The 24,079-nt window shown below is 47.3% G+C and overlaps 1 protein-coding gene across 2 annotated transcripts in view; it reads right to left on the bottom strand.

Moving 5' to 3' along the window:
- The window catches only part of LRRC9 (leucine rich repeat containing 9), a 2,495,628-nt gene that overhangs the window by 179,891 nt on the left and 2,291,658 nt on the right, over positions 1-24,079 (bottom strand). For both annotated transcript variants that reach the window (XM_069638901.1, XM_069638902.1), the window contains one exon: positions 5,928-5,996. In XM_069638901.1, coding sequence (XP_069495002.1) covers positions 5,928-5,996 — 69 coding nt within the window. The remainder of the gene's footprint in view (positions 1-5,927; positions 5,997-24,079) is intronic.

Here is a 24,079-nt window from a genome sequence, read left to right as displayed (position 1 = left end):
TCACAATAGATGAAGTAATACTAAGTGGGTACAAGAGAGAGAGAAAGTCTGAGATTGAGACTGACAGAAAATAATGTCTAGGACAGAAACTGGGACATGGGTGGGAGACTGGGATGAGATTCTAGGGATGGGGGACTAAAACAAGGGACTATAGAGCGGGACTGGAATGATAGACTAGGATGAGGGACAAGGAAAATAATCAACTATTGGAATTAGTGACTACGATGAGAGACTAAAATGAACCAGGTCAACGGACTAGGATGAGAAACTAGGAGGATAGAGTAGCACTAGGATGAAAGATGAGGTGTATGAGTAGGAATAGAGACCAAGGGCCTCATTACATGGATGGCGGTAAGAGTTTACCGGTACCGGTATTTTACCGGTACCGGTAAATCCTTACCGCCTTACTACGAGGTCCCTTTGCGGGTTGGGGAATTTAATGCCTGCTTTTTGCAGGTGTTAAAAACCAACCCGCAAAGGGACCCAGGGAGCTAATTACGGTACCGCAATTTGCAGTACCGTAATTAGCGCCTTCCCCATTCCCATAGAACCCTATGGGGCAAAAATGGGAATGGGGAAGGGCAATGGTGGAAGGGGGAATTACCGCCCCGCCAACCTTGGAATGGGGCGGTAATTCCCCTTTCCGCCAAGGTGGTGCCGGTATTTTACCGGCATGAACCATGGCGCTATTAGCGCCATGGTTCTCCGCCATCCGTGTAATGAGGCCCTAAGAGGTACTAGGACTAGCATGAGCGATTAACTGTGATCAGACTCCACAAATTACAGGGCTCTGCATTTTTCTCATGCCTGCCCATGGTACGCTGGCAGAAGAATGCATGGTGAGTGGCAGGACACAGTAAATAGTATTGTTTGATGCAGCCAATGCACTGCTCCTCTACACTCTACCGTTTTTTGCTCCGCTTTGTAGAATTGTTATGGCCTGTAAGGGTCTATGAGTAAGAGACGGGCACAAGGGTGACATGTTGATTAGCAAAGACGTTTATTATAAAGTAAAATGGGGGAGTTGGAGGAAAGCCTAACTAGCCCTATCTCGAAGAGGAATTTCCTTGCCTCAACAACACTAGCTAATGAAGCTGTCTGCGTCAAAATGTCCAAAGTAAAGTTTGCTGTCTATGTCCAAAACCTACCCTGTCCCCCACAACCTAGACTAAGTATAACGTGCAAGAGGGAACATTTTCTTGACTGCGCACCTGCAGTCTGATCTTGTCAGTCAAACACAAAAAAATCCAAAAGGTGTAGAAAATCAAGCAAACATTTCACAAGACTCAAGGGTTGTCTCCCTTTCCCCAGAGTCTTTCCAGCATATGAAAACAAGTACACTTTTCACAAAGACTTAAGAGCTTGGTTCCATTTCTGCAGGGTCTTTCGACTGTATATGTGCCTCTATTAATCTGCCTTGTATGGAGGGGACACCTGTCCCTTCCTTAGTAACCCTTCCTTGGTTTACTCTCCTGCCAAGGAGGGTACTCGCTCTTCTCTTTCACCCACAGCCTTGGTTTACTCTCCTGCAAGACCTGCCAAGGTCTTTGGATGTCCCTTGAATATGCAAGTTTCCTATTTATGCTTTGGAAGACCCCCTTCAGTTGTATGTTTTCACAGTTCTCGTTCTCTGTAACCCACCGTCTTGGTTTACACTCCTGCCAAGGTTTGTGGATGTTGGTGCTTAAATACGAAAAGTTTGTATTTTCTGCAATTCACTGTTTACTTTTCCAAAATGGGTCTCAGACCCTCTTCACATGGTTATGGTGATGATTCCTGCGTATCCCTCACTAAAACCCTGCCTACAGTCTCCTCCGAGGTGGTCAGGGAAAGGCAGATACTTCCTGACCTTGGGGGTGGTATACTGTGGGAGAATCACCTGGGAGGAGACAAGGCCCAGCGTGGTGAGGAGAACCTGCAGGATAAGACACAGCATTTGTCTTTAAAAGGGTAGGACCTTTTAAAGGTAACAAGACACGTAATGGCGTATTGTCGTTACGATGTGTTTAAACCACACATTAAACCTGTTGGTGTGGGTAAAGCTGGTGTGACATCTTTAACTATCCCAAGGAAGGAAAGACCGTTTGAGATTCCCAAGGTTAAAACTCCCCATTACTCCCAGAGGAACAGTGACAGGAAACCTACAAAGAATGGCTCAAATGAACTACCTTTTCCTTTTCAAATAAACTTTTGTAACATTTCCAAACAACCTAATTCTGTTGTTTGGGACTACAAGTCCCATGACCCCTTAAGTACTGGGACGAGGAAGAGGGCTCAAGAGCAATGTTGCCGGAGCGGTCAGCTTCTTTGCTCTGCTATAAAGACCACCCCTTCTGGTGCAGTAAATTTGAGGAAGATGGAGATGGAGGTGTGGCTGGAATTGTAGCAGCAGTGGCAGAGTAAGTGCACGTTGTTGGCAATCCAGGCAGAAGTTGGTGGAAAGAAGAGACGCCAGGCCTTTGACCAAGCAGATTCTAGCTGCTGTCCTGAGAGGGTCCTGTTCCCCTACATCTGAAGTGCAGAGGTTGTGCAGCGGAAGGCATGAAGGAAGACTGCTTTTTCCCCTGTGAATCTGATGGCAGAGATTGCACAGCAAGATGCGTGCCAGAGACCGTGGCTGAGGGTTGACGTACAGCTGAGGGTCAAAGGAGCAAGAGGAGCTCTGTGACTGCAAGGCGGGAGGAAGGGTGTGTGTCTGAAAGGAAGCCAGAAGCAGTACGAGTCCTGCAACACGCAAGGGAACAAGACAGAAGCCAGTGAGTGTAACCGAATATTCTGAGTCCTGGCGCAAACACAGGCAGGTAACTATAGCCAAGCAGAATCACTCATGTACAAGTGAAAGCAGTAGAATACCGACTGTTGATTGTCGGACAGGGGCAAGTTACAAAAGTAGCACTTGTGTGTGAATAAACATCTTCCATAGCGCTCGTGTAAGAGTAAAAGACTCTGATCTAAGTTAATTGAATCTTACACCCTCTGAAAACAGATGAAAGACTGGTCACGTGTGCTTAAAAGTCACTCAGAGGTAAAAGCTAACCGAAGAGTCAATTGTGAAGCTGTTAAAGTTGAAGTAACACTGAAGTTAAGTGACTGAATATGGAACTGTGAGTTTGAGGGAACAAGCATTGCCCAAGCCAAGAGTGCAACAAGCGCTGCCCAAACTAAGAGTGAAACAAAGGTTTTTCCAAAGCCAAGGGAGGTGCAAACATTGCCCTAGGTCAAGAAGGGTACACGCATTGCCCAAGCCAAGAGTTGTGCAAGTACTGTCTTCAGCCAAAAGACACTAACAACAGGCATTAAATGAAGCTGCTTTGGTGGGCAAAAAGCAAAGGGGTGAATGAAGGTTGTTAAAAGGTGAAGTCTGATGATTGTAAATGTTCCCTAAAATTCGGTATAACTCACATTGCCAAAGTTATAAGGAAGAAAAGTAAAATTACATCCTTAAGGTCAATTTTGGTTGCTAATGTGACAGAAAGACAAGAGTGGCAAAGATGCTGCCCTTTTGACAAAGTGATTGTTCAGATGTAGAGTGGATTGCTTACTTGTCTTTTCTGAAAGTTGTTCAAAGTCATAAAGGTGCAAACTGGTGAAGCTGTAGTAAATATTCAATGTTGCAGAAAGACAAATGGCAAAGAGGCTGTCCTTCTGAAAGGGGAATGTTCAGAGGAGGGGTGCCTGGCCTACATAAAGGTGTTGAGGAACAGTGAAGTGAGTATTGTCTTTTCTGGAAAGTTACTAAAAATCACAAAGTTGCAGATTGTTGAAGTCATGATAAAACATTTGGTTGTCAGTAGATTTAAAACTTAAGAAGCCCAAATGAATGTGGAACACTATGGGGCAGGCGAGTAGACCAGCATGGTGAATCCTTACAGAAGATAACCTGGCATGAGGGTTATTCAGGTGGAAGAAGTGGTGCTGTGAAGTAATCATGACAAAGATATAACTTGTGATTTATAAAGCTATACAAAGAGACTTGAGAAGTGCTACCAAGAAGCTGTGTTTCTTTTGCCTTGCCCAAAGTTGTGTTTCTTTACATCTGATCTGAAAAGGAACAGCATTTCTTCTATGACATTTCTAAGTTGTCGCAAAATATTGTGTCCCAGAACCTCATTGATGCTATTTGATGAAGTGGAAATTATTATTCAAGGAAGAAGAAGAAAGCTTTCTGTTGATTGAACATTGTTTAACTGAAGTTTCTTTTGACAAAGTGAAGGAATCAAGAACTGAGTTAGAACTTTGTTACAAACCCAGATTTCCTTGTTTTTTTATGTTGAACGTTGGAACTAAACCTAACTTGAAACCTGGGGAAGGGGGGTTCACCCAGGTTACCAAGAAAGACTGAATACATTGGAAATACAATTGCTGATGCTTGTTGTGAAGTGCCATATATTTTCTTGTGTATTTTATGCTTAGGCGTGAGGGCCAGATAGCCTATCTTAGAGTTTTTCCTTTAGTTTTGGATAGGCAGGGAAATCCTCATCAGAGTAGGGATAGTGAGGTGTTTGATGAAACTTATGATTTAATAAAATTGCATATTTTGAGAAATCATCCAAAGGTTGTCCGCCTCACATTTCTGATATTCCATGTCTCTTGCCCCCCACCTTTTGCTCACTCTGGGTCTCCCCCACCTTGGGATCAGTCACCCTGTTACCTGTAAGGTCTGGGCTAGCCCTCCCTGGTTGCTCGTGGCTCTCCCAGGGCTTTCGGCGGTTTCCTGTGCTTTCCGGCATCCTCACCGGACATCTCCTTACTTCCTTTGCTGTGCAGCATCCGTTTCCCTGCACTCTCATGGCTCTGCAGCAGGCAGGTTGTCTCTGCTTCGGTCTGCTTCCCGGTTTGCAAGCCTCCTTCGAGTGTGGTTCTCCGTGGGATGAGATGTTCTCCTCTCTCTGACAGGCCTCTGCGTACCTGCAGCCTCTCATGACCCGCCCCGGAAGAAGAACAAAGACGCCATTCTCATGTTGCCTCTATGCCTTAGAGGGTGGGCCAATCGGGTCCCGGAAAAAGCTAAAACCTGTGTTGTCACTCGCGTTGGTAATCATCATTCCTTGCATCCTCTTCCTCGTTACAGTAATTGTTAACTGGGATATATTGCAGTAACACATGGGAGTCTTAGGTAATGTAGTGAAGGATGGGTTTAGAGGGAAGGTGGGAGGGGGAATATGTTTTCCCAAGCAGGTCACTACTCTCAGTGGGGTCCTCCCTCCCCATGAGATCCTCCCACTAAGCACCACCCCCAGGGGGAATATCAGGTAGCTCCTCACCTCCCTGGCCCCATAGAAAGGGGCTCCCCCTTTTAAAGCATTGACAACCTCTTTGGATTCGTCACAGGCCATAAGGTGATGGTTTAGCACTACTATTTCTGCCAAAACTCAGAATAAGTGAACTCATCTTCATGAATATGTAATGTACAGTAAAGTGGTCTTATATTGTGCTCTTCCGTCAATAATGTTGGCCTAGCTGTGCATGGCTCTGTAAGAAAGGAGGGCAGGGTGTGTTAGTTGTGTAGCTGGAAGGCAAATATGGTTGGAAAGCAGCTTTTTTGACATACTACAAAATTCAGGAGACATGACATAGCCCCTTCTCTTAGACTAGCCTGCAATAAAGCAACACTCCATCGGTTTGTGCGCCAACATTGTTGCCTTGTGCACCTAATGTACTGCATTCCCTCCAGGAGTGACTAGCAATTATTGTGTGTAAGTTTCATGAAAATAGGTCATTAAAATACTTTGTACAATCTCCTACATGTGGCCTATTTAATAGCAGTAGTGCAATTTTGGCTACATGGTCTGACTCATGCAAAAATTTAATTTGATTTGATTAGCTGTTGATTGTAAAAGAAATGGATTATAGATCAACCAGTACACAGACAATACATCCTTCCAAATACATTCCTTACTTTAAAATCATTAACAAAAAGTACTCACAGGATTGCCAAATATAGTAAGTTCTGAAATGGAAGGCAGTGATTCAAGTTTCTCAAGTTCTGCTGTCTCCTGTTCGATAGAAAACATAATGACACATTACAAAGTGACTAGATATTTAATTTTCTCATCAGATAAGGGGGTTAGCTAAAGGCAGTAGACCTTTCTGTGAAGCATGGGCCACTCAAACAAGTGTCCAATGTGCACTGCAATATTTATAATTATTTCTTTATTGCTTTCTGCATGAAAATATCAAATTCACACAAGGACAGCACTAGTTGCATGGAAGAAAAACAACCTCATTACAGAAAAACTCAGTGTGTTCTATAACCTTGTATTGACCCTGCTGGAGGTCCTCTCTGTAATGGTAGGTGGAAAAGCATTTTAAACATATTGGTATAACCAAACAATCACTCAAACAAGCGTCCATTGCCATACAAGTCACCCTTTCAACCAGAATTACATGTATTAATGATATGGTCTGAAGAACCTTGATTAACCCCCACACCTTAAGGAGGCGTGAGGGATAAACGAGGTGGAAATCTACTCAAGCAACTCTTATTATTGCCACCACTGCTGGCTCTGCTGTATGAGAACAAAAGTTCAGAAAATAAACTAAAATAGCATCAATAAATACTCTTAAAAATAAATAAGTTAGTGTCTTGTGACGTGTATCCTCTGGCCTAGACTCCTATTCTTTGCTTCCTGTCCTTTCCGTCCGTGGCTTTCTCTGAAATCAACTTTAAAAATAGATCTTCAGCGCTCTCAGCATCTCAGTAGAGCACAAATACATTACTTACCTCTCAGCAATGTTCTTTCTGATGGATTCGTCCACAGCTTCTTCATCCTTGATATTCTATCTGCAGTGCCAGCTGTCTTCAGAACCTTCGATTGGACCAGGGGTTGCAGCACAGCTCTGCAAACGCTCAGCAAGACAGCATTGCTTATCCCATGCTGCACATTATTTGAAGGCCACTATGTACAGATCCACCACACTCCATGACCTCAGTTCTGCCCTTTTTCCCCAGCACTCAGCAGGAAAGGGTCAGCAGAACAGATGTGTTGCTACACACCAAAAAGGACATGTTGGAAGGGAGATGGTTAATCTGTGAGAGGAAGGACTAATCCATCAGAAAGGGCATTAATAAGACATAAGTAATTTGTTGTTTTTAATGGAGTCTTTCATCCCACAGATTCCTCATCTATGAAAGACTCCCACATCAGTACCATGAACTGGAGGAGGGAGGAGAGTGAAAAAAAAACCATTAATCAGAAAACATTGGAGGACCTCTCAGCCAAGCGAGCATCCTGCACTGACAGGGAATTCAGACAGTAATGACTGGGTAATGTGTTCAGAGAAGCCCACATGGCCAATTGAAGGAGTGTAAAGTGAGATACCCCACCCTCCAGCCCCCCTTTGCAGGGCAGAGTTGTCACCGGGTCCATCATGGAATGAGACCTTCAGGCACATCTTTCCCAGCTGATCATCATATTCCTTCTGATATGCAGAGGATGATCCATCTAGAGAGGATCTGTTTAATCACAACCATGCCGACACGAGCACCAGCATAATTGACAAAGAGCTGGTCATCTTTAATGATGTCCCCAATCGGGGAGACACAGCAGCTGAGGGCCTGGAAAGGGCCCATAAAATGGCACCTCTCCTCCATCTTAGAGAGGTGAGGTGGAGGACAAACCACAGGAAGATGGATCATTCTGAGAGAGATGAAAATCCAACACAAACTTAGGCAGGAAAGATGGTCTCACTCTCAGAGTAACCTTCTGCTGGGATAACACCAAGTTGGAAAGTTTAATAAACAATGCCTGTAGCTCACTCACCTACTGTGCGGAACTGATAGCTGCCAGGAAACTCACTTTAAGGGTGAGAAGTCTCAATAAACATGGATGAAGGGACTCAAGCAGAGCTCCTTTAAGGAAAGTCAAAACTAAATTCAAATCCTATACCGGAACAACAAACTTGCATGGGGGAAATTGGTTGCATAGCTACTTCAAAGACTGAATAGCAGTTAAGAAAAATCCTGGATTATCGGTCCTTTTAAGGATGGAAATGTCAGCCAGATACCCCTACACAGTGACAATCTGCATGTCAATTCAGGACAAAGAAAGCTGAAATTCTAGAACAGAGGAAGCAGGACAGATAGAAAGGTCCAGACCTCTCTCTACCAACACCAAGCCGAAAGCTTGCAGTGCCTACAGGCATAAATGGACAATGCAGCAACCCTCAAAGCAGAAATGAGGACATCAAGGACGTCCTGCAACAAGTACCACTCCTTATTCCTCAACCTTTCAGCAGCCAAGTAAAGTGAGTGTAGGGTATAGTGTGTCCAAATGCGCTGAGACAATGTAGTTCAGAAATGGGGCCTGCTGCGTGGCTAGTGGTTTATGGCTAACCATAGAATTTCGAGAAATATGTATAGTATTCACTAGCACTTTGCGCTTAGCCTCTGTTTGAAAAAAACTTATTTTGCCTACAATATTGGCTTGCTATAAAAAAAGAGTACAATTTCATGAACAATCTTTCAAACAAATATTCAAGATTCTTGAGAGTGTTGAGGGTTCTTTTAATCATTTAAGGTACTTTTTTTGTTTGAAACAGCAAACATGTGTTTCGACTATAAGTCTTTTTCAAGGCTGCTTGTGCAAAAAATGCAGTCATTTGTACAAATTTCATCAATGTTTGATTAACATCAAAGGTTGCGTAGAAAATTAATAAACAAATTAGTGTCATAATTGGGTGCAATCACAACTGTAAATACATACCATGCGACAGAATACAAGTGAGAAAGAAAGAAAGAAAGATAAACAGACATTGTTTTTGTCATTAATGTAGAAAACATGGGATATACAATACATGTGATGGGCCCCATGCATTTTCAGATTCTATTGTAATAACTGATTGGTTTGCTGGTGATATTTAAATGTAGCATGCAGAAGATTATAACTGTAATTGCTAATCCGAGTTCACATACCACGTAAAACATCTCATTAATATTAGCAATGCGCAAGAACCGGTGTAATTTGTGCATTCACATTCCATGGTTGGTGACCTATTGTGTTTATGAAGTTGTCTACATGGTCAAATATATCGTGCCCGATAGGCTGTGTGCCCCAGTCTCCAAAGGGTGCATATATTAAAAGGGGGGAGTTGTTAGGAGGTGGGGGTCCGCAGGCATTCTCACCTAATTTCTGCATGCTCTATTTATCATGGATAATGAAGATGCAAGCTAACATTTGACTCTGTTGGTTCCTCTGGCACTACTCAACACCATGAAGAGATCTAATATAATGACCATTTGTATATCGATTTTCCCCATTGGTATGGCCTCAAAGCGCTGTAGTAGAACACCCTCGAGGGACCGAAGTCCAAGGTATGGGAAATAATCAGGAGGAGTTTGGAATGTGTGTGTACATTTTAGCCAATACAAATGTAGGTAGGGATGACCAAGTCCCTGCCAGCATGTGGATGGGTGCTACGAGGTAGTCTGGAGAGTGAGAGAGTGCTGGAGACTCATTATGTTGTCCAGCTAGACTGATTTTTTGTCATGTAGGATAGCTGCATTCTTATTTACTTTATTTTATTGTTTTTTTTTATAACGCGCTTAATACCCGAGTTTGGTTTCTAAGCGTGGATCCGGTATTCAAACCTTTGTTGCTCTGCGTGGTCTTGCTTCCAAGACCAGCACATTGCCCCTGTGCTATCCTCCGTTCACTGGCAGAGGTGTTGTGCGATGTATCTTAAAGTACTGTTTGAAAGCAGATGCCTGCAGGTGGGTGGCCATGCCTTAGGCTATATTCCATAAGCATGGAGAGTGATACGTACCCGTGTGTCCTGTCTGGTTTCTTGGTTTCGTAGATGCCTTTGAATTTAGAAGGGGATGAATTCAAAGTGCAGCCAAATTCTACTCATTGGCTATATTCAAAATGCAGCTAATGAGAACAAAGTTGATTTACTCAAGAATTCAGCTGAATTTAAAACAGGGCTAAAATCCCATTGCAGCTAGATTTAGAAGGGGGCCAGTTCAAAGCACGGCTATCTTCTATACAGTCATTATACTGAAAAGGCAGCTAAATATCAAACATGTCAAAGTATCAGTGGGCGGGTGCTCAAATGGCTGGAATCACACCTCAAGATAATGCACATCTGGTGAAGCTGGAAAATTCCACATCATCACTCTTGTGGAGTCCATCCGACCTCTATTCCCTTGTCAGCATTTAAAAAATGATATATGGAACAATTGGGAACAACGATAAGTGACACACTGGAAAAAAACATTATGCACAATGCTAAAAACATGAACAAATATAAAAGACTGACTGTTACTGCATTACCTGAAACAAAACCCTCAGAATTCAATTATTTTTGCTGTCTTCATAATGGTTCCAACCCACCATCCAAATCTCGTGGACAGCTCTCTCAGAGCGTGGGAGGACGCCAACTTCACTTGGACCTCCACATTAAAAACATTGTAATACAGGGTCAGTTCCAGCAGAAGCTACTGAGATTTAACCAGAGTCAAATCTATGCACAGTGATAGAACAAACTATGGACATTGCCTCCTGAGGATCTACCTGTTACTTGTGAAAGCCATTCAGCATACCGCAGATCCCAACTGATATCCAGAACTCGCCATTTCAACCACATCATTACTGTACTCATTGCATTGTACTGTATCCCAATTGAAGTTCAATGTGTTTTCAAGACAGCCTCTGCAACCTACAAAGCTTTGCACTTACAATCCCCAAAATACTTGGCAGAGAAGCTTGCGATATCTGGAGGGGACAAGTGGTTGTGGAGCAAAGGCACACTTCCCATGGAAAACACACGCTTAAAAAACAACTAAACCATGAGACAGTCTTTCTCCGGCTGTACTCCACGGATCTGGAACCTGCACCCTCCTGAAATATGTTGTGACCCATCACTTGCCACCTTCAGAAACCTTTCTCTTCAAGATAGACAAGATAAACGAGATAATCAAGAAAGCCAATCTGGCACTTAGTCTGCTCCTGATAAAGACGTCCCGCTCCAAACATCTGCTGATCTATCTTGCAGACTTTCTCCACCTCTCAATTCTTGACTAGCCGGCTCCCCTCTTACACGTTGTTCAACCCCACCACCTGGGCATAAACCACTTTTCCTCTCATTATGACCTTGGCATTAGGCTAGCCAATCTTGCTCGGATATCTCCCCTTGTTTGACCCTTGAGCCACATTTAAAGCATGCAGCTCTTCTGCCAGCCATTCACACTGCTGGAAACCTCTCCACGACCAACTTTCTCTAGGCATCGCCAAGGAAGCACTGACATCCTAACTGCCAGCTCCTCTGTAAGGGCTTTCTCTCAACATAGTTCCCTCCCGCTGCTCCTATTCCTGCACTCCAATATGGGCCTCAATGAAGAGCAGCTGTTTGTTTCACTCCCGCCAGGCCCCCTCCATCCAACTAATTCCAGTTTTTGGCATGCAAGGTTGTCCCATTTTGCAACCCAAAGCATCAGAGTGTGAGGACACCTCACCAACCATTGTGCAGCAAACCCAGGAGGGTCACACTTGGTACAGGCTATGAAAGATGGGCCCTGGAACCCTTGCAACCTTCAGGAACTATGAGAGACTGAGTGAACTTCCCAGGATGATAAAATCTTGCAGGTAGACTAGGAAACATGGACTCTGTACCACAGGCTTATTTTAGATGAATTAGATTAATATTCCCCACACTTGATTGTGTTTTACCTGAATATTTGCACTATTCAATTGAGGCGTGTACCTGTATTGTTAAATTATCTCCCTGTATGATCCTACAGGCCTTACAATCACTGTGGTTTGGTATGAATAAAAGAAAATTATAGTCCACCTGGTTTGATTCGTTTGGTCTGTGACAAGGGGTTTAGGGCTAAGTGTCAATAAACATCCAGGCATAGACTACAGGTTTTGACTGGAAGGCCTAGGTTGGGCTAGCGAAGTTAAAACAATGGACTCGAAATACTGGGGAAATGTGTAACCTACAGATATACAGGTTAGAGACATGGTAGTGGGCAATAAATGTGTGTCATTGGGGGCCATTCAGGTGAGGGGGGGAATGAGGAAAAGTCAGATGTGAAAACATCTCCAATTTAAGCACTGCCAGGATAATATGATCTCCAAGAAGAGAAAGCCTTCCCTGTTACAGGGTAGCCATGGAGGCATGGCATCATTTCCATGTTGTACCTCACCCTGATCACACAACAGTACCCACTTTTGATATCTATCAAGGCTAGAGTGAATAGGAAAGGAGATTAAGCTTGGAATGTATTAATTAGCAATAGCCAAGCATAACAACAGGTAAAAACACAGGCTCTGGAGAACCTTCATAGGGCCTCATGAAGATGAAATACAGGCCAGATACTCAGAGAAATTGGTTGCACAATTGTCACTCATGCACCTAAGGTTTGGCTCCAGGATATGTTTGAATCATTGTTTATTGCATGTTATAATATGTTTTATTGTGAGCTATGTGGAATATATTTTGTATTGGTGTGAACTGGTTGTTATCTTGTACCTTGTTCCATCTACATGTATAGAAACTCCCAAAGTCCCCGAGTTCACACAAGGAATCAGATACAGAAAAGGAACATGTGTCTCTGCTGCCGAATATTCCAGATGGTGAGGTCGGGCGTAAGGGTAATGCCCTAAAGATTGTCTCAAGATGTTGTACGCCCCCAATTTATATACTGTGGTAATTCCTTTGCCGGTTGCATCAGCAAAACACTGAGGTGAAAAGGCAAGCACACAACCTAATTTAGGATCTATTACCTAAGATTTCAACTGGTACAGCTGTTTGCCTGGGGGATCAGGCAGTTCAGACGATGAAAAACCTAGATGCACAGCTTTTTACATGTTTGCAGCAATGATGTGCAACGCTGCTTAGTAATAAGAATCACAAACAAGTGGCTATCAGTGGATCTTGGCATGTATGTGAAGGGGATTAAAAGAGCAGACAAAATCAGTAGCTTAGAGTCTAAGTGCTTTATTTCTGAACTTCTACAGTGAGTGGTCAACCAAAATATGGGGTAGATGAAGAAATAGGTATCAACGGCAATTATCTACATGTAACTAAGTAGCAGTGGGGAGAGAGAGCACACATGTTTGTAATGGATTCTCCCAAAACTGAACTTCCCTGAAAACATTGAGACACAAGTATCAGTGTTACAATAGATTTGCTGACCATTTTGGCATTTTTGGGGGCGAACCTGGGAGAGCTCTGGTTTCATAGGGATATCTCCCCTTTTCGACACATTTCTTTCTTGCTCTTGCTGTCTCGCTGTTTATTGCCTTCCCTTGAAACCTCACTTTTCTGCTCTTTGATGTAATCTTCCTCCATGGAATCATCGAGGTCTCCGTTTTTGAGGAAGAGGGGCATGAGTAGCAAGCAAGATGGTTCCCACAGTGCAGATTGTAGAGAAGGAAGATTAGCTATGACGGATGGGTGACCAACTGTTCTCCCTAGTCTCTTTGGCTCTAGAGCCTCTATCAACTGGCAGGATAAGCTGGTCCTCTCCTCCACTTTCCCTCCAGGCTCCTGTTCCCATACTCCTTCAATTGACTCCTCTAACAACTAAACTTTCTTTTAAGTTCAAGGCGTCTATTTCATTAATGAGCAATTCTGCACATTATCTGCCTCTCTTCTCCAGTTCTTCCTCCTTCTGTAACCACCTCTGATCTACATACTGTGAAAAACCTGAGGCTATTCTCACTCCTACTCCCCTTGGATCCTCTATGCAGGCGGCCAGGAAAAGGCCACTGCTATTGGATCCTGACCCTGGGGGTGAACAAGAGAGGGAGGATCACCTGGGTGGAGGGTACTTGGATTGGGAGTGAGGTACCTTTAGGTGAGACATGGCATGGCCCTTACTCTATTGATAACCTGCTGAACCCTTCCCCAACCTTTATAGGTCACTATAAGGCAGTCCCCCTTTATTCCCCTCTTGGCGTACCAAACAGTACTGAGAAGAGGAACAATTGAGAGTAATGAATAATACATACTTTCCCCACTCAAGAACTGAGACGAGGGAAGAAGCAATTGAGAGTTATGAATAATAAATACTTTCCCCACTCTAGTACTGAGGCGAGGAAGAAGCAACTGAGACATCAATTGGTCTCACCACTTTGGTACTAGGACGAAGAAGATGCATGAAGGTCAGGCATGTTCGTGTAATGAGAGTCAGGCAGTATTAATTGATGGTATACACCTGCACCCCATGAAAGGACCACACGTGTATAAAAGGTGGAAGGCTGAAGCACAACGACGAAGGTGTGCGTCGACCTCCACGTAGCAGCCCTGCAGATGTCCAGCAGGGGCACACCAGACAAGAACGCCGTAGTAGCAGCAATCGCTCTGGTCGAATGGGCTCTCGGACGGCCGGGCAACGATTGGTTTGCCAACCAATGACAGTGCATGATGCAGCCGGAGAGCCATTTGGAAATGGAAGCCTTCGAGAGGGCCTTCCCTTGATTCACAGGTCCAAAGTTCACAAAAAGCTGTGATGTCTTCCAAAAACTCTTCGTGCGGTCCACGTAGAACTTCAGCGCTCTAGCTACATCCAGCGAGTGCAAAGTCCTCTCGGCCGGCGACAAAGCCGACGGGAAGAAAACTGGCAACACCAAGGGCTCGTTGAGGTGGAAGTCCGACAGCACCTTGGGCATGAAGGAGGGGCGCGTCCTCAGCACCACCCTCGTCTCGTGGAAAGTCAAGTATGGAGGCTTGCAGGATAGGGCCTGGATCTCTCCCACTCGTCATGCGGGGGTGATGGCCACAAGGAACGCTGTTTTCCACGACAGAAATTTCAATGGTGCCGAATGCAGAGGCTCGAATGGCGGCCCCATAAGCCTGGTCAGCACCACGTTGAGCTCCCACGCCGGGGCTGGAGCTTTCACCGGCGGGAACGATCGGAACAGTCCCTTCATAAATTCCTTCACCAGGCAATGAGACCACAGGGATGACCGTCCCTTAGTTCTGGTGTAACGGGAAATCGCTGCAAGATGGATCTTGATGGAAGCGTGAGCTAGCCCCGCCTTGGCCAGCGACAGCAGGTACGGCAGGACTTGAGGGGCCGTAATTCGCAGAGGGTTAATCTTCTGTGCATGGCACCAGACAGAGAACCTCTTTCACTTGTGTCCGTAGCACTTTAGAGCTGAGGACGCCCTGGCCTTTGCAAGCACCTCCTTAAAGTCTGCCGGGATATCGTACCCTCCAAACTCTAGTGCTGCAGGAGCCAAGCCTGCAAGTTCAGCGACTCCGGGTCGTGATGGAGGATGGTGTCCGTCGACAGTCTTACTGGGGGGGATGCTGACAAGTCCAGAAGGTCCGGGAACCAGATCTGCCGCGGCCATGCCAGTGCGACGAGGATCATCTTGCACCGGGACCTCTTGAGTTGGTTGATGAGTCGGAGTAGCAACGGCAACAGAGGGAACGCATACAGGAACAGGCCGTCCCAGGGGAACGAGAAAGCATCGCCCATGCTCCTCGGCTGGGGAAACCTGTCGGCAAACCTCTGGCACTTGGAGTTCGTCGCCGTCACAAACAGGTCGATCTGGGGTTTGCCCCATCGTTGCAAAAGTCGATCCACTTGATCCTGACGCAGCTCCCACTCGTGGCACGACCGCAGCTCCCTGCTGAGTGAGTCAGCAATGACGTTGTTTATTCCTGCTATATAGAAGGGCACCAGAAAAATCCCCTGGGCGACAGCCAGTGACACAGATCCTGCGCCTCCTTGGACATGGCTGGGGATCTGGTGCCTCCCTGCTTCCGGATGTAGAACATCGTGGTGGTGTTGTCGGTGAAGATCCTCACCACCTTGCCCTTGAGGGACGGGAGAAACGACCTGAGGGCCCATCACACTGCTCGAAGCTCCAGGATGTTGATGTGGAGTGACCTCTCCTCCGTGAGTCAAAGGCCTCTTGCGTGAAGATCTCCGATGTGTGCTCCCCATCCCTCCAGGGAAGCGTCCGTCGTTACCGTCTCCTGATGTACCGGGGTCTGAAAGTCCTTGCCCGCCGCGAGATGCGCGCAGGTGCCCCACCATCGGATCGCTTGGCGGAAAGCCTCGTTGAGCGGGATCCTGTCTTCGAAGCTGCCCGAAGCTTGTATCCAACGGGCATCAAGGACCTCTTGTAGAGGACGCATCCGTAGCCTGCACAGGCGCACCAGGTAGATGCATGAAGACATCATTCCGAGCAGGGACTTGATGGAGCTCACCCTGGCCACGTCCGTAGCCAGGAGGCACTGCACCTTGCCCAAGATGGCCTTCGTCCTTTCCTCCGACGGCGAGGCCAATCGCGCCACTGTATCGAGCTTGGCTCCCAGAAACAGTGCGACCTGCGATGGGACCAGGTGGGATTTCGAGTAGTTGATGGAGAATCCCAGGTCCGTGAGAAGTTGGACGGTCTCCGCTGCGTGTTCGGCGGCGAGTTCTCTTGTCCTTGCATGGATGAGCTAATCGTCCAGGTAAGGGTAGACGTGGATCCCCCGCAGGCGCAGCCGCGCCGCGACTGGTGCGAGGCACTTGGTAAACATCCTGGGTACCGACTTCAGCCCGAATGGCAGGGCCTTGAATTGGTAGTGCCGCCCCTGGACTACGAACCTGAGAAACTTTCGGTGTCCTTTTAGAATGGGGATGTGGAAGTAACCATCCTCCAAGTCCAGCGACGATAGGAAGTCGCCCTCCTCAAGCTGTATGAGCACGTGCTGGACGGTGACCATCCTGAACTTTTGCGCCTTGATGTACTTGTTTAACCGCCGCAGGTCCAGGATGGGGCGCCAACCGCCTGTCTTCTTTCTGACGAAGAAGTACCTTGAGTATACTCCGGAGCCCAGGAGCCTCTTGGGGACGAGCTCGATGGCACCTTTCTTGAGCATCGCCCTTACTTCCAAGAGCAGTTGAGGGACGTGATTTTCCTTCCTGGCCACGGGAGGAATGCGGGGGCACTTCTTTAGAAATTCGAGAGTGTGCCCGTGGGCCAGGGCATCCAGCACCCAACGGTAGGTGGAGATGGACTCCCACACGCTGATGAACTTCGCCAGCCGGCCTCCCTCCCGGGTGCTCAGGTGGGGGCCCGACGCTACGGCCGGTTCAGTCCAGCTTGGAGGCGGCCTTGCCGCCTTGGCCACCTTGGCAACGAGATCCTTCTGACTTGCCGTGTCCTCTGTAGGCCTCCTGTGACGAGGAGCGGGCCGCCTGGCGGTACGTCGAGGAGCCGCCGCCGGATTCCTTGGAGGCACCCTGTCTGCCTCCGGCGTTCCGAAAGGGCAGCTGTCGTTGCTGCAACACTCCCAAGGCCCGAGCCGTCTCTATGTCGGTCTTGATGGCCTGAAGTGACTCATCCACTGTTTTTCCAAACAGGTTGTTCCCGTCGAAGGGCATGTCCAAAACTCTGGTTTGCACGTCCTGGCGGAAATCAGTTGCCTTGAGCCATCCCCGCCGTCGAAGGCAAACACTGTTGCCCAACTGGCGGAATCCGGTGTCAGCGATATCCGTGGCCACCGTTATGGCGTGGTCCGACACCACCTCACCTTCCTGCAGGATCTCCAGGGCCTCCGACCTCTTGTCGTCTGGTAGGAAGTCCAGCAGGGGAGCGATCTTGTACCACAGCTCCCTGTCGTAGCGGGCCACAATCGCTAGGGCGTTGGCCACCTTAATTGTCGTCGACGCAGACGAGATGACTCGTCGTCCCATGGTGTCCAGCTTCTTTCCCTTGCCGTCAGGTGGGGAGGTCGTAGTTGAGGATGACGCCGCGCCGCTTTCTTCTTGGCCGCCGCCGAGACGACCGAATCTGGGGTCGGCTGTGCCCTAAGGCACAAAGGGGCGGAATCGGGAACCCGGTACTTCTTCTCGTACCGGTCCCTCTTGGCAGGTGTCATGGACGGGTTCTTCAGGAGAGCAAGTCCCTCCTCCCAGATGTCGTCAATCAATGTTACCGCGAGGACCGTCTTCCTCTTGGCCTCGCGCCGCTGATAGAGGAAACCTTCCTTCTTCTGTTCCTCAGGACAGAGCCAAAAAAGCTTGGATGCCCTGGCAAACATGGCGTCGAAGGAGCCAATTCCGTCGGGCGGGGAGGCCCGAGGGAGTGGTGACAGAAGGCCTGTCCCGTCGTCACCACCGTCGTCATCCGTCCCCGTCGTGGCCGTGTCCGTTCCCGTGTCATCCCCCAGGACAGGGGAAGGAGATGAAGGCTGAGTGGGCCGCGAGGGCTGGAAGGGCGGGGGAGGATGAACTCTCCTCTGCTTGTTCGGAGGGCTTCCCCGTGGGTCATCCGTTGGGGTGAGGGGCAATCTCGTCCTTATCTCCGTGCTTAAGGTTTGGATTGCCATCAAAATGGTTACCGAATTGTCCTAAGGATCGGGCCCCGGCTGCGACGGGCGAGATGGTTGCTGCTCCTCCAGAGGAGTCTCATCGGCGCCACCGTCTGTCAGGAACGGCGGATGGAAGATCTGGAATCGCTGGAGGCATTGATTTGCCCAGTGCGCATTCCAGTCCTCACCCAATATGGCGGACGTTGCTTTAAAAGCTGACTCCTCCCACCATCCGGCGCGTTGTATCTGTATTTTCTACTACTTCAGCGCTCCAGATCGTGTGGTTGCTACGTCCGTGCATTTACCTTCTGACTTTCCTTAACTGTTCTTTTGCCCTCCTAAATTTCCCTTCCTGTCCTCCTTCCCTTGCTGTCATTCGAGTACTTCCTCACCAGAGCGTACGTGTCTACTCCTCTGTTTACCGTTCTTCTGTATTACTGCATCCGCCTCCTGTCCGCGGGGTGTAAATCCCATTCCGTTCTCACTGGTAATAGTTCTTCTACCTTTCCACTTACCTTGTTTCGTGCCCTTGTATTCCTTGGAGTATTCACTCTATCTCCTTTCTGGTTTCCTGTCCTTTGCTGTAGTCTGTCAGTTACGAGCGACACTCAAATCCAACGGCGCCATTTAGTTTCCTGCAATTCGGCGCCCACCGCTTCGTACGTTTGCAGAGCATTCTCTCGCTCTGTGAGCATACTTGCCTTTCATTCTACCGTGTAGTTTTCTTTTTATCTTATATCTTATTCAGTATCTCTGTATCCTTGTTCCTTACTCTTTTTTCTCCTTATACTGACATCTTTGGGTTCTGCCTATTTCCTATACTCGCTCTTCCTGTATGCCATCTTATTTACTCCTCTAGCCACTCGTCAATTTATTCCAAATTGGTCCCCTGCCTTTCAAGATATCCTCGTGAACCCTTTTTCAAAGGACTGTTTGGTGTGGGAATACCCACATTGCTTGTACTTCGGTATCCTGTTCATCCTTTTTTGGTAATACCTTTTTTGGAAATAGAGAGCTGGAACAGACTTTACCCATTTGAGCTGGAAACAGACTTTCACCCTTTTGAACCCATCTGGAAACCAGGGTTTTTTCCGCCTTTGTGCTTTTTCCCTGGAATTAAAGCTGGCCCCCTGGGGGTCCCCGCGGACAGGGTTCTATCTCTGCCAAGGTGGCCTCCGGAGGGGACAGACCCTATTTATACGAACAGAATGTCCGGACACCCAAGGACAAGACTCCTAAAAGGAAGGAGGACTGTAGGAAGACGGAAGCTGTTCCTAAGGAATTCACCTCTGAGGAGTCAGGTGAGGAGGAGGCGGAGGAGGATCTGAATCCTGACGGCATTCCTGACACCGTCGCTCTCTTCGTCCGCCTCCTCAGGCTTCTCCGCGTGTGGCCGGACCTCCTCGGACCTCTTGTTGAGGCCCTGCATGACTTCAACCAGCTCCTCCTCAGAGGCTGTATCCGTGTCCGTGACGGCCACCACCCCCCCTCTTTTTCCACCAGGGTCTTCACGGGGGTCTTATCGATGGGCTGAAAAGAGGATTCCCTCCGTGGCGGCAGGGAAACTCTGGGCCCCAAGGTCGCCTCCGCTGGGTTAGCCTCCACAGGCTTCGCCAGGGCCGCTGCGACTCCCTCGATAGAGGCCTTCTCCTGGTGAATCAAGGCCTTCACCACCTTGGGCGCGCTTGAGGCCTTCACCTTGGGGGAGGGGTCACCGCCTCGCTCCCCCTCGGCTGATCCCTTCCAGATCGACCGGGGCCTCTCCAGAAGCTTAGTCGGGTTCTCGGATTTTCTCTTACCCGAGCCAGAGCGTTGGCTCGCGGTTGATAGTGTCGGTGAAAGTGCGCCCTGCCTGGCAGCCGAGGAGCCCGACCCTTCCGCACTCCCGGTGCCCGCAAGACTCCCGGTGCTTTGCCTTCTGTTGGGCCCCCGTCGCCGGGGCGCCCTCTCAGGACTTAGAAGACCGCTCGGACCTCTTCTTCTTCTCACCTGCTGGGCCCTTCTCCAACCAGCTGGCGAGGCGGGACCGACAATCCCTCATAGTCCGTTCCAACAGGTTCTTGCAAAACGCACAGTCCTTTTCCAGGTGCATCTTGTCTTTGTGAAGGCAGTAGAGATATCTTGAATGCTCGTCCTCCTTGAAAACATTCTGTAGTCCGCATCCAGGGCAGTTCCTGAACAGCTTCGAACCGGGTGTCGAGCTTCCCTTGTCCTGGGCCATGTCCACGAGGTAGGCCTCAGATCTTCTGAAATCTTCCAAGAAGTGTAATTCGACAAAAACTTCGCCCTTGAGGGGCGTAGAAAATTCCAAAATGGGTCCTTGTTGATCAGAAGTAGAGACGGTGGAGCTTGAGGCTCGATTGACTGAAAAAATGAGAGAAAACTCCTTGAAAAAACACACAATGCAGTAAAAGCTCGAGAGCTATAGCATGAAGACTCCCAATACTTGAACGTGCTGTAAAAATCTGAGGATGGCTGCCAGGGGCGGTGCTTAGGGAGAGGACAGTCATTGGCTGGGGGCAGTATGACCCAGAGACCAGTGATTGGTTACTGCTAAGAAAGACAGATCAGAAACGAAACTGATACTGATTTTTTCATTACCAAGGATTCCCAGCCTGACGATGGGGAATATTCATGAGCATGTGAATCCATGCCAGACCCCATGCTGGAGAAATGTATTTCTTACATTGCGCTACACACCCATAGGTCTCAGAGCGCTGAAATAACAGATGACATTATTATCCCACAGAGTGGTACTCAATCTATCGACCTCAGAAGGATGAAAGGATGAGTTGACCTGCCAGGATTAGAACCTGCCACAGCAGAATGCGCACTGTTATCAAGGACGAGCGCTTAGCTCACTGTGCTATCTGACCAGCAGATGGGCTTCCATCCGCTCTCTGGATACAGGGGAGACCACTACCTGGAAAGAGGATTACATGTTTTATAAACTGTACCAGAATTACTCAAGCAAGGCTATGCCAGATATCCGAAGGACTGGTGTTGTGCTGACGGAAGGATCGCAAGAATTTCCTGTTTACTAACTTTGAGGCAAGAAGGAAGGTCTGAAGACAGGGCACTTCACTGAGGAATCCGGAGAAGAACCCACCCTGGAAGGTGGGCATGAATATGGTCTCTCTGAAAAGGACCCCAAATGGCCAGGGTGGAAACCCACTACTATAAAGAGGTTGTGGAGAAACCTAAGAGGATCCAAAGTAGTAGCGAAACCAGAGAGAATCCTAAGGAAAAGTAAGGTCACAGAGAGCCAAGAGAAGCTTGAGGGAATATAAGGTCATGGAAAGAAATGTATGGTTTATGAGTTCAAGGAACAAGAGGCTTTAGGGAGGCCTAACGAATCAGGGCTACGCAAAAATCCTGCAATGGGCAGCACCATGCGTAAACCTCAGGCAGGGTTGCCCAAGAAGCATTTTTTTAATTGTTGATTTATAGATTAGGGGTGGACTTTGGAAGGATAGATTTATTGACATTTTTGTTGGACAAATTCAGGATAACTGTTTGTTTTATAGTGTAGGGTTACCTTGAAAGCTAAAGACTAGGGGGCTCATTATAAGTTTGGCAGTGTGGGGAAAAAGTGGCAGTAATTACGTTACTACCACTTTTCCTGCACCCCCAAACTACCAGTTTGCCGGTGGGGTATGACTGATTTACCTCAGCCAAGAGAAGGAGGTAAATCAGGCCCCAACCGGCAAAAAGAAATGCTGATTTTAATAACGGAAATCCCCCCATGGGGGCCCATAGACTCCATAGAATGGGATTTACCTACCGTTGCCGGCACCTGTAATATTCTGAAAATTCCAGGATATTAGGCGCTGGTAATGGTAGGACCAGCGGGATACCGGCAATCTCCTAATGAGCCCCAAGGTATGAACTTTCTGTTAGCTATTGTTTGGAACTTTTATTAGTCAGAGTTGAGTTGGGGTCAACATTAACATTCGACAGGAAAAAGGGCATTATCACTTTGACAACCTCTTCGGCGCCCATATAGGTATAGAAAACAGGATTGGGTGAGAGTTTAATAAAGACTGGGAGTCCTTGTCCCATAAAGAGGAGTCACTGCCACCGAGATCCCCTAGAGAGGGTCTTGCGTAACAGGCTCACCTCCATGTCTGAATCGGGTATCTCCCCCTTGGGTTGAAAGGACGAATACCCTGGTTTTGTCACAGCATCAAATCGTCTTTTGTGCCTGATACCTGCTACGACTGTTGAGCTTGAAGGGGAGTCAGTCGAGATGCCCTGTTTCTCACCATCCATTCCAATCAAGGCTTTCCAATCCAAGTTGCTCGCCACATTAAGATGCCTGGACCAAAACTTCAGCTTGCTTCGGTTGCACTGAGAGGAGACAGGAAGATCTGCTTGGCACTGTCAAGTTTTCTAAGAGAATAAGGCAGTGGATTGTGGAAACTAGGTGCCCATTCAAAAGGCATTCATAGGTATGCCAACCCACTGGCTTTTAACTTAATCACAAACTGGTTATTAGCCCTTTCTCTACTTTGCCAATGACATTCGAAAAGTAATCGGTTGTGCTTTTTACTTTTTTATCAATTTGTGCCTGCATTTTTCATTCCTACAGTATAATTTAGAGAGTATACAGTGCATATTTGTAGACTGCATTATTTGTGTGCATTCCCAAAAGTGGTCAGTGCTGTATTGTCTGTTTGGGTAAGGTAAATCATTTTATAGAATTTGCTTGGACGTTGCTTTTAGTTTCGCATTTACTGTATTGTTCTTGTTCAGCAGATCCTGCTGCCGACTCATATCCCTGATGAATACAACCTGCCCTTAGCCCATGCTACCATTATAGAGGGGAAAGAAATATACTATTAACCCCTCTGTTTTAGGTTTAAGACAGGAACAACACTGAATCGAGTTGTGGTACAAGTTCCTGCATAGTGCATAGGAGCCTTTGTTCTTGACCGTACTTCTTCTGGCCACAGTCAGATTTCATAATTGCCAAAAAACACATCAATATTATTATATTATACAGCAAGACGGTGGCTCAAGCTGACAGCAGACCACAGAATAGGCAATTGACTTGGAAACTCAGCTGCACTTTCCTTCATTCGCTCACTACAATGTGGAGCCATCAAGGAGATCGGGCGGCTCACATATGACATGAACACAGTACCGTTGCTCTCAGGTGGAAATGCAGAGATCCATCATTAACTGCCCATCTGATCTCAAAATGGCAGCCAGCGTTAAGCCCATGGCCAGTGCTCTTCTTGCCAATCACTCTATTAGCAATCTGAGCAGTCAGGGAATGCCATACCACAACAATATGGATGAATTAGGAAACCACGGATGGGATAGAACTCAGATGCCCAGACCTATCCGGTAACCAGGGCTAATAAGGCATTGATCTGACCAATCCCATGTATTAGTGAAGCAGTTAAGATTGCTAAAACATAATAAAAAGGGGCAAAAGAAGGCAGGCTGTGGGGGTTTAAGAAGAAGAACCTGAAAGCTGGTGGAGGTGGAGAGACAGCAACCAAGTGCGAGAAAAATTTGCTTAGGGGTGCAGCTCACTCCTTGAAGGAAATTGGCAAGAGCTGTTAGACAGCTGTTGCCTAAATAGTGGGCAGAGCCTGAGCAGCCTGAAGAAGGGAAGCTCTGTTTACTAGCCTGCTTGTGGCTATATCCGATATCCTTACTGTTACTAGCCTGCTTGTGGCTGTATTCAGGACTTTTGTTCAAACAAGGCAAAGTGAGAAGGAAACAGGGTATCCAAGCCTGCTTCAGCTAAAGCTAGCGAGGTACAAGCCACATAAACTGAGGAGGCGAACAAGTATTGCTAGCT

This window comes from Ambystoma mexicanum, chromosome 14 (genome assembly GCF_040938575.1).
Source record: "Ambystoma mexicanum isolate Mex_15411 chromosome 14, UKY_AmexF1_1, whole genome shotgun sequence".
Taxonomy (NCBI): Eukaryota; Metazoa; Chordata; class Amphibia; order Caudata; family Ambystomatidae; genus Ambystoma; species Ambystoma mexicanum.
This window is presented reverse-complemented; position numbering and strand designations above follow the sequence as displayed.